Consider the following 12,184-nt stretch of genomic DNA (forward strand, 5'->3'; position numbering starts at 1 on the left):
TTGTGAGCTTGATGAGTGTGTAGACGTTGTCATTCACACATTTCAGTTAACGCATTGGTGGTTATTTTTACAAGCCCCTCCTTAAGTTGAATATGCATAAAAAATTAGCTATTGTCCTCTGTTTGTGTTTGTCGCTAATACGGTTCTCTGATTGGCAGTTATTTATATCCTGATGACATTTGGTAGACCTTGGATGTTCCATCCTCGATAGCGATGTTCGGGCGTGTGTCGTATTCTATCGGAAGAACATCCGAGGTCTAGCAGATAGACTAATACCGAGGCTGCTTTGAGTACAAGCGAGGTGAAGCATGTTTAGGTATTTTGTTGAGAATTATAAATATTGCGAAATGTCAAGTACAAGGTTTAAATACAATGGAATGATGAAAAAAAATTGGCCGAGTCTGCTGACAGGTGCCGGTCACAAGACACTCCATAAATTTAAATATTAGACGATGTTATGTCTACTACAAGTTGAATGTTGTTGACAATTACTGTAAGCTTATGGACAGTGTTTTTGGTAAATTTGTTAGAAAATTGAAATTCGAATTGCCTCAAAATTATTTTATACTCAAAATTCCTTTGTGTGTGTGTGTGTGTGTGTGTGTGTGTGTGTGTGTGTGTGTGCATTTCCCAGTCATTATTTTTCTGAGATTTTGTGTAATTTTCATAACAGTAAATTTTTTTATAAAATGGTGACTATGGTATAAAAGTACAATATTACCAACTGTCTGTGTAAAATGTGTTTTATAGTGAGACATCATATGAAACCACTAACCACTTTATTACATCGCTACCAAAATAAAAACTAAAAAGAACAGCGGACCTATTCTGACCGATAGGTCACTTGTTAAGAGTTTTTTCAGTGTTATTTAGAACCAATTTGATTTCTTTTAGCAAACATTTAGGAAACTGAACTGGAACAATACAGTATAAAACTCTCTTTAGATAACATGTGCATCATTAATATTTGCAAATACAACTAAAATGACATTCAACTGTAACACTACTAGTATAATGTACTAATACAATATTGAACAGAAAACAAAGACTCAGTTGGTCTGCTGATAATTTTACAAGAGTTATTCAAAGTGTAATTCATTTACAAGTATATGTTGTTTTTTGGAAAGGCAATGCACTGGTTAACATAAAATTTTGTTTTAACTGGTGTTTGTGTATATATATACAAATTGAATATATATATATATATAATGGACAAAGTTGGTATTAAGTGTATTATGTACAGTTTTGTACTTGGTATGGAATGTTAACACACAGGAAGAGTATTCCCAAAAAAATGTATTCGGGTGGGGGTACTTGAAAATTTATTTGGGTAGGGGGGTACTTGAAATATTTGGGGCTTTGGCAGGGGGATACTTGAAAAAATTTGGAATATGGCAGGGGGGGGGGGGGGGGGTACTTGAAAAAAAAAATAGGGTTTTACAAAAAAATCTCCCGATCCCCCCTAACAAGTTTTTGTGAAAGCAGCCTGACACAGACGATGAATCTGACTTTGGACTATGTTTTGTAAGTTAGGTGTGCTTACATGTATATGTTGCGAAGTGTGGATGTTTTGTAGGTTAGGTGTGCTTACATGTATATGTTGCGAAGTGTGGATGTTTTGTAAGGTGTGCTTACATGTATATGTTGCGAAGTGTGGATGTTTTGTAAGGTGTGCTGGTATGTTGCAAAGTACACCAACTCCCAGTAAGGAAACTGAGAAAATATTCATAGTCCAAACTTGTCAACTCTGTTATAAAAGTATAAAAATGAAATACCTGTATGGAACTTGGAAGTTAACTTGGGGGGGAATAAATTCACAGACTACCTTCATGAGATAGCTCAGGTCGGATCAGTTGTGAGAATTTTCACTAACCGTGAAACTTTTTGCGTTAAAAGAACTAACTTTTCATACTTAAATAAATAAATTGAGAAATTCAAGTTCTAACAAAAGTGCTTAATGGTAACAGAATTTTTTGAAAGAGTAAGTTGAGAAATGCCAACTCTTACCCTTCTAGCCTTGTAACAGGATCATAAAGTGTACTGCTCCTTTTGGGCAACTTATTTGTGATTAATACTATGAAAAAAAAATCATATTAAATTCCTTTCTGAATACATTTATCTTAAACAAAGCATAACAGAAAAGAATAAACTATTATTTGTATGTAGATAAATTCTTAAAATTCTTGGCATTGACAATGTGAAAAGCAGGAAGTCATGAAATTTCAGCAAATTGGCCAAGTTTGCTATAACAGTGCTACCTCACATACATATATATTGTATGCCTTGTGTTATTTACAGAATGAGTTTAAAATACTTATTTTGAGTGTGACTTAAAGCTGACTAGAGTGCTATATATCCTGTTCCTAACTAAAACTTAAGTGGAAGTCAAAATGATTCCACTACAGGATGTACCTGGACATGTACCAACATGGAGCTGGCGTCAAGTCATCACCCCTCGCCATTCACAACATGACTTAACTCTAGGCTATGATATTCCAGGTAGTCAATATGAGTGTACAAAAAATGTAGTTAATCATCAGTTTTATATAAATACACTGGAAGGGAATCTGTACTATCTGTTGTTCCTTACTAGTATTAGTGAAAGTCAACAAAAGTGAAGTCTACTGATGGCAGTGGGCATGGATTGTAATAGTGTAATACAGATAGACTTATGTAATTAATATTAGTAGAAAATTATGCAGTGGCTGGTGTTACTAGTACTTTGTGCTGATCTGTGTGACACCATAAGTGGAAGTCAAAATGAAATGTATTGTTGTCAACAGAGATTCCAGTACGTCATGTAGTTGATATTGTAGTATGTTAATCATTGGTTGGGTATTTAACAATTTCTCTGAATTTCTGTGTTTCCAAAAAAATTATGAAAACAAAAAAGATTGAGGATGAAACAATTTTGAAAAAAACTTTGACTTTCCAGTTTTTTATTGATATCACAGTTATTTTAACAAAGGAATTGGTCTCAAAAATGAACAGATTTTATTTACATTCACATGAAAGAAAAACAATATCAGTTTCAAGGACTTAGCCTAGATGCTGGCTAGTACAAATTGATGCAGTCACCATCCTTATTTTGAAAATTGCCTTGGGCTAAACAAAGTCAGTGGCAAATATGTGCCAAGGATAGGTTTGTGGATGAATCCACAATTTACACCACCACCACCACCACCACCACCACCACAAACTTGTCTGTAGAAAGACCATGACTGGAGAATCTTGCTAAAGTAAGGCCTCTTTGTATAGCTTTCATTCACAGTTGAAAATGAATCAAAATATATGCCACCCTTCAAAGCCTGAATGATTGTACAGCATGACTATACAACATGTGCCAACTTTAATAGCAAACTTTGTCCAAGCTACAAAAGTATTTCAATTTGATTATGTTTAAACTTTGATCCTCAGCCTGCCTGTATATTATTTTAATTCTATATCAGTACATTAATCTTATGTATATCTTCCAAGTTACAATATAACAAAATTAATCCTACAATATATGTATTATATTATGTATTCAAGATTAAAATCATGAAGTGATGAGATCTCAGGGAAATGACTTGTCTTTAGTTCACATTATTTGTTTACATTTTGTGAGACAGTTTGTTTGGTTTGTGTCATACCTCATGGCACTGCTTGGCTATTTATCTTTTGTTTAAAGTAAAGTTGATAATAAATGCCAATGGAAAGGTTCAAACGTAAACATTTGTTTTGGACTGGCAATGGTTAATTAGGCAAGAAGAAGTTCTCACGAATTTACGAAAAATTGACTTTGTTTTGATAGTTTACAGCACTTGACACATCTTCTGACATTCAAACAATTCATGGATAATCTATTCTCAAGTCACTTTCTGGAGATATGGCCCACTATTGTATGGGTTGCTTTATATGAAGTTATAAAGTCAGTCAACTCTGTAATTCTCTTGGGTTTATAATTACAGTACAAATGCATTGTATTAAAAATCTCCTAAGAATGGCCCCTCTGCCTGATATCAGGTCCCATGATGACCCTTCATTAGGTCCTTTGACATATTTTCAGTGTCCTCTGGGACATTTTTCTGTAAATGGTGCCCTCTATCATAATGCAGAGTTGGTCCTCTATCTAGGTAAATGCAGTTAACCTTTGACCCAGAACATCCTGTTTGTTCATTCCTACCCAAATGACACACAAAAAATTACTTTTGTTCTGAGACAGGTGACTTTGTAACAACACAAACCCATCAGACAAAGTGTGTATTTGGCCTAAAAAAATTACATGGGTCCAATTACGCTCAATTTTAGAATAGGTGGGGTAGGTAAATTGTTTAGTTCCCAAAGGGCACAGGGACTTATACATTAGGTTCCTTTCATCCATCTGACTTATACATTAGGTTCCTTTCATCCATCTGACTTATACATTAGGTTCCTTTCATCCGTCTGACTTATACATTAGGTTCCTTTCATCCGTCTGTCTGTCCATGCATGCATGCATTCACCCTCATATCTCTGACATGCACCAACTGATTTCAACCAAACCTGGCATAAAGGTAACATATAATGTGAGACATAGTCCTATAGTATATGTGTGGCTCACTTAGCAGAACAGCGTGGGCATGGGCGCCAGTTTAGATTTAGAGGAGGTGATCAGGATAAAAATGTAAACATGTACCGCGAAGGTCAATTCAGGCAAAATAACGAAGGTAAAATAGCAATGAACGATTAGCCAACCTCTACATCGGATTTCAATCAGATTGATAGTATATGACTGTGTCATTTCATTTTACAAACAAATCAAATATGGCTGAATGGCGGCCATATTAGTTGTTAAATTTCCCAATGTGCATTATAACTTTAGATGTTTAAAACATAGTGACTCCATTCAAGTGCCTACACCCATATCAAATATGAGCTTTCTTTTCAGACCCTGACCTTTGACTTTGAAAGTCTTCTTCAAGGTCAAATAGCCAAATTTCTTAATTAAGAGCTAATTTGCATAATTAATGAATGTTTGTAACTCAGGTTATGCATCCAGAATGGATTTATCAAATTTGATGAAACTCGCCACAGATCTTGATCATACAGAGATACGGCTGTGGATTTTGAAGTGAACGAATCGGTTCGTTTAACATAATGCCAATTTGTAGTTATCATGTTTAGTCTCACAGGCAGGGGAATCCTTGTCATACACAGTGAAGCCATTTAGGCCAGGCTGTAATCAGTCTTTGTAATGTCATGTGTATTTGATCTTGGGGCAGACTTTGGACTTGGAAATGGCACCATGTGTTTAAGAGTGTTAGATCCAGTGAGTCAACTATTTACTTTATTACATTACTCATACATGTTTTTTGTACACCCAAATATTGATATTTTATTTTCAAAGATATGGGAAAGGCATACTAAACATTCAAATTCATTTTTTAGCACAACTGAACAGAGGTTCAGTAGTGCTATAGGCATCGCCCGGCGTCTGTCTGTGTGTGTGTGTGTGTGTGTGTGTGTGTGTGTGTGTGTGTGTGTGTGTGTGTGTGTGTGTGTGTGTGTGTGTGTGTGTGTGTGTGTGTGTGTGTGTGTGTGTGTGTGTGTGTGTGTGTGTGTGTGTGTGTAAACAACTTAGAGTCAAAAACCGCTGAACCAATTGCCATGATATTTGGTGGGTCCATTACCTTGGGTGTCTAGTTGGGAAATTTTTCAAATGAAAATGATCACATCAGAAATGTGCATTTTACGTTTCAAAATGTGATTTGTTGTATTACAGCATGCTTTGACTTCAGCCTGGAAATGAAAAATTCTTGTTTTATTGATGCAATGAAATAATTAAATCTTTTATGGGCCACTTCACACATCAGTGTGAATAGCAAAAAGATTAACATCTGTTTAAAGTTGCTTGGCAACCTAGGCCTGTTTTTAGCACAGCTGAATTAAATCTTAGACACTATGATTAAAACAGGTTCATATAAATGCATAATCCTTAGGCATTCCAAAAAACAGTTTGTACAAAGAATAAGAAGTCACACATTTTATGGCGAAAGAAAAATAGTCATATCAAGACCTCCATGATCATACTGTGTTTGGCAGGTTAAATTTCCTGCATGTACCGATTACCATGATATTTGATGGGTGTATTACCATAGGTGTCTAGTTGAGACATTGTTCAAATCAAAATGATCTTACTACCGGTGTGTGATTTGGGTCGAAAAATGTAATTTTTGGTCAATAAACTTACTCAAAAAGTATTGTTCAGATCGGTCTGAAATTTGGTGGGAACATTCTTAGGGGTGTTTAAGCATTCAAAAAATGTTTGCTAATATGCCTAGCAACAAGACCATGCCCATAGCAACAGCCAAATGATCAGATATATTGCAAAGATAACAACAGGGATTAATAGATAATTGAATGAACATTCCAAAAATGTATGTAAATTTGCGTAGCAACAAGGCTACACCCATAGCAACAACCAATCAGTGATGTATTTCACAAAGATATAACCATGGGGATGGATAGACAATTGAATAAACATTCAAAAAATGAATTTGCTACAGATATTGATTACACAAAGGTACGACAGTACAGAAAGACATTTCAAAGTCTCAGTAAGCACATTAATGACATTTCTCCTCATACAGGAGCATTTTCAGTTCATCTCTAGTTTTAAGTTGATGTCAGTTTGCACATCCAATATTTCTCCCAAGATTTCACAGTTTTCACAATACTTCAAAAAATAGTTTAGGTCAGTGTTGCAGCCAGAAGGTTTTTTTGGGTCATTTGACACAAATTCTTTGGACCTTACCAACAATTTGGAAGTGACTGGTTATAGATGACCCAACAACCAAATGATGGTGTATATTGTATAGATAACAACAGGGTTGGATAGGCAACTGGATAATCATTAAACAATATCTAGTATTGATCAGCATGTGGATAAATATTTTTTAAAACTGTACAGTTGTGCTACAATGCCATTGGCGTTCTTTTTTATAATGTCCCTAGAAAATTTATGATGATCCAGAAAAATGAAAGTCTCAGGACACTACATTTGTATAGCCCTGTTCCCATATGAATCGATTTCGAATTCAGTTAAACTGGTTCGAATTCAGTTTATGTCCCGCCACGAAATGTTAGAAATGGATTTGAATTGATTCAGTTTGGTGTACTGTCCTGACACGTTAAATTTGATCCTGTTTACATGATTCGATGACGTAGCCACAGTGTATTACTATGACGACACGCAGTAATATGGAAGATTTCAAGGGAAATAACCTCATTGTCAAAGTTATCCATCTAAGCGAGGGCTGCCAGCGCTCAACAGTTATTTGTCACTTGACAAAGGGACATTTGGATGTTGACTGCCATATTATGGGTGAAGCAATGCCATGATCGATTTGGGCCAAGCGACGTAATATTTTACTTGTAAATATGATTGAAGTTTAGGATGATCGAGAATAGCTGACAAGTGTATACAGACTTTGATCGATACTTGTACACCTTTGCCAACACCTTTGCCAACACCTTCACCACCTCTTACTGCCCACAAGAAGCATAATTCCTTTGTTAGGAAATGGGAACATGAACGATTTGTCCTATTGCAATGCTTACTATTTCATGCACCCATTTACATCATCATTGGTATGCAAACTAAACTAGCAAAAATTCATTCAAAGTTTAAAACATTTTTTTATCTCTGCAAAACATTCTTTCAAATTCAACAGGAAATTGTATTTACCAGTCCTCATGCTTTTTATAGAATCTTCACACTGTTTCTGTGGTTTTATTTGCCCGAATTCCGCATATCGGCACCCAGTTAAACAGGTAGAGCACTGCTCAATGACGATGATGAGCATTGACCTTGACGGCTTTCACGTGTTTCAAGTAGCATGTGAAAAAATGTACAAATCTCTCCAAAATAACTAAAACCATTGCTGAATAATTACTTTTGACAATTGGTCTTATTGTTTTCACCTCAAAAATCACACCGAACCACGCTGTCTTTGAGACTTGAGAGTTGACCTCAAAATCATGACATCGCATCGATAATTTCTGGATTGTCTTTCGTGTAAGTTTCATGATGTACATGGTAGGGCCTATCGCTTCGTGACAAGAGTTTTGTTAACAAGACATGACATGTTGTACACACAGTGCTGTTTATCTCTGTGTTTGATGTGTCCTAAGACTGGCAAGAGTGAACCCGTTTTAACTTTGGCATCAAATGATCCTTAAAACTGTATTGGATGTTATAAACCCGAGAAATTGTAAGTACATGTAAGTAATTTTAGTAATGTAACAAGTAGAAAGTCATGCCCGGGGCGTGGGGTTAAACTTAATCGATGCCAGTTCGTCAAATACTACGCAATCATTTCTGGTTGTGACAACTACTGGCAAATGGGAAAGAAGTCTGTATCAATTTCAGAAATTTTGTGATTGGCAAAAATACTTCCTGTTAGGTGTTGATGAATCCATAATGAAATAAGGTTTTTATAGCATTCAAGTGGTTGTTTTTGTCACTCATTTATTGCTAAACATTCTATGCTCTGGCGATTCCATCTCATGCTGGATAATACTTTATACATACTCCAGTTGTGTTCCAAAGGCAAAGTGAAGATGCCGGGTACAAAGCATGTAACTTGCAAAATTTAATCTGGAGGTCAAGATTCAAGTGCGCAGCTGTGGGTAATGGACATTGAACCGATTCAAGTTAAATCGGTTCTAAGTCGTTTTTCCTGTCCTAACTACAAGGTAAACCTGTTCCGAACCGATTTACTTTGAACCGAATCAAAACCACATTGGGCACATGGGGACAGGAGAACTGAATTCGATTCTAAACAGGTTCAGAATTTAGGTGGGGGCAGGGTTTATATCCTACTCTTTCAAAAGGCTGGCTGCAACACTGGTTTAGGGTTGGCAATGAAAGTTCAAAGCTACAGGGTGGGGTGGGGGGGGGAATATTTGTTTTACAGAAAAGAACAAGTATTAAAAGGTTGCCATAATATATTTTCAAATTTCTTTCTTTCTGTCTGTTTGTTACTTTTCTAGGGCGTCCAGTGTTCAGCCTGGATCCTAGTAACAAGAATGTTACCAAGAATTCAGCATTTAGTCTTGAATGTAATGCAGAGGGACCATCATATCCAGTGACAATTACGTGGTATAAGAATGGAATAGAATCAACATCATTTCAATTTAATCACTCACAACCACAACAACCTGCTAAAATTGATGTCACTGGTAAGTGAATTGCAATGATTAGAGATTTATTTTCTGTGTCAAGGATATAAACAGAAACAGCTACCATTACCAACACAACACATTAATACAACCATATCACAACACAACACAACACAACACAACACAGTGCATATCACAACACAACACAACACAACACATCACATCACAACACAACACAACACATCACATCACAACACAACACAACACAGTGCATATCACGACACAGCATAATACTATAAAACACAACACAACACAACACAACACAACACAACACAACACAACACACTAGTGTTCTCCCCAGAGGGTTTTCATGTATCGGGCCTGATATCCTTTAATTTTCGCCGATATGTGATCAGTTGTCCCGATACGCAATCAGATTGCTTAGTGTTCGGTAAATATTGCACGTTGACATTGTTCACTGTCAGCTGACACCTTTGTTGTTTTCAATGTATACTCGCAATCCTTCACACATAAGCGGCAAGTAAAACTAAAGAGTTTCTAATTAGTTTGAACGACTATTCAACCCTCTGCCACTACCAGACAGATTTCATTGAAGTTTGCTGTCAGTATTTTTTTTGATAGGAATAAAATGTGTAAACTTGCTAATGATAGTGTGATTCACACTACAATACAAGCTTTTGGTAAATCAAAGGCAAAACCAGCCTATCCGTAACGTCGGTTCGGGCGTAGAAGCATGTTGAAACTGCCAGATTTTCACAACTATAAAATCAAATGATGCCGTGTCATTTTGCTATAAGGTATAAAGTTCAACAAACACATGACTTTGGCATTTAGTGTCTCGTTCTATGATTGAATAACACTGAGTATGTCTCAACCCAAGAGTGATTTGCGTAGTTGGTTTACTCCGATGCCATGAAAAGAGTTGAACAGACTAATGTCCCACCTTTCGATAAAGTGGCGATGTTATCTCCGATTATCAGTTTCATGCTCAATATTACTCTGAAAACACGTTTAGTTTGTAGTTTGACATTGTAGACTGATACATCGTACGACTACGATGAAAGCATGGATTTTCCAATATGGTGGCCATGACGTCACAAACTATCGCGAGTTTTTGAAGTCCTCCATAGGGAAGTATAGTAAGTCTCGTGTATCACGAAATTTCGGACTAACACGATGTCTGCAGGTAGTTAGCTGTACACAAACTTTTCGTGTTTCGAAAGTCTAATTTATCTGTGGGCATTTAGATTGAAATAATTTCATAAGAATAATAATCAAAAAACACTGCTTTAAAAAACTTTTTTGAGTTTCTTATTGGTGCTAATATTTTCAACTTTCCTTTGGCCACATGTACATGTACTACTTGTTTGATATTATGATGTAGTTTGATTTTATGATTAAGTTACTCAGGAATATAATTATTTTGTCATGTAAATTTATGCTAATGAGCCTATGTCCTATCAACAAATCGTGGGGAGAACACTGCAACACAACACACCACATTTTACAACACAACGCAATACTACATAACACATCACAACACAATACTACACAACACAACACATCACAACACAGTACAATACTACACAACACATGTCACAACACAACACAACAACACAACACAACACATCACAACACATCACATCACAACACAACATATGTCACAACACAATATGTCACAACACAACACAGCACATGTTACAACACAACACATGTCGCAACATAACACAACACATATTACAACGCAACAGAACACACCGCATATTACAACACAACACAACACAACACAACACAACACAATACTACATAACACAACACACCACAATACTACATAACACATCACAACACAATACTACACAACACAATACAATATTACACAACACAATACTACACAACACTCCACAATACTACACAACACATCACAACACAACACAATACTACACATCACAACACAACACAACACACCACAATACAATGCTACTCAACACACCACAATACAATGCTACACAACACATCACAACACATTGCTATACAACACAGTATAGTACAGGGGTATTTAAAAGGGTAGATTTAAAGAAAGAATAAATTACAAAAAAAACCAGCAGACAATAGTGGTGACCATAATCTTATGTTAAAACTAGAAACATGTTCTCAGTGCCTTTAAATCAGCCATTAAAAATTTCAAATAACTCTCAGGGTAAACCTTTGTGGTGTGTGAAAAGAGACATGGAACCCTTCACTTGTCACCAAAAGTTGTCTGTCATGGTAAAGGGTAGAGTTGGGTGAGAAACAGTAGATAATCACAATTTCCCAAGGTAGATGTATTGGTAGCCCTCACTTCCAGTCCTAAAACTGCTTCAGAATAGCACTCCTTATGGCCAACCTATGCAATCTTTTGTCTTTTTAGCCCCTCAAAGGGGGGCTATTGCAATGGGTTCTGTGCATGCGTGTGTCCGTCCATCCATCTGTTCATCCATAATACGTCATTTCTCAGGTATGCAATATCCGATTTCTTTCAAACCTGGCACAAAGGTGGCATATCATGTGGTACATATGCACGTCAATTTGCTTTTTAATATATGCAAATTTGACCTAATGGCGGCCATTTTTGTGGTTAAAAATCAATATTTCCTGCATAACTCAAAAACTGTAATTCTCCATTCAAGTGTCTGCCCCCACATTATCAGGTGTGAGCTATCTTTGAGAAACCTTACCTTTGACCTTGACTTTAAGGGTCAATTATCAAAATCAACCAATTCCTGCTTATCATAAACACATTGTAGTATTTACATATTGTCAATATCTTTTAAATCTTGTTTACAAATAATTTTGAAGAAAGAAACTATACACAAGCATTATTTTTGGTACTCATATCACTTTAACTACTGAATGGCAACCATATTTGTAGTTAAAAATCATATTTAATACTGTATAATTAAACAACTTCAATCATAGACTATATATATAGACAATCAAATTATAAGCTATTACTTTATTTTATTTTGTTTGCATCCCTTCT

General features: G+C 35.9%; 1 protein-coding gene across 1 annotated transcript in view; it reads left to right on the forward strand.

Moving 5' to 3' along the window:
• The window catches only part of LOC144453352 (tyrosine-protein kinase Mer-like), a 75,605-nt gene that overhangs the window by 34,921 nt on the left and 28,500 nt on the right, over positions 1-12,184 (forward strand). Inside the window, exon 4 of the mRNA XM_078144622.1 lies at positions 9,016-9,204. Within this exon, the coding sequence (XP_078000748.1) occupies positions 9,016-9,204 (189 nt within the window). The remainder of the gene's footprint in view (positions 1-9,015; positions 9,205-12,184) is intronic.

This window comes from Glandiceps talaboti, chromosome 2 (assembly GCF_964340395.1).
Source record: "Glandiceps talaboti chromosome 2, keGlaTala1.1, whole genome shotgun sequence".
Classification (NCBI taxonomy): Eukaryota; Metazoa; Hemichordata; class Enteropneusta; family Spengelidae; genus Glandiceps; species Glandiceps talaboti.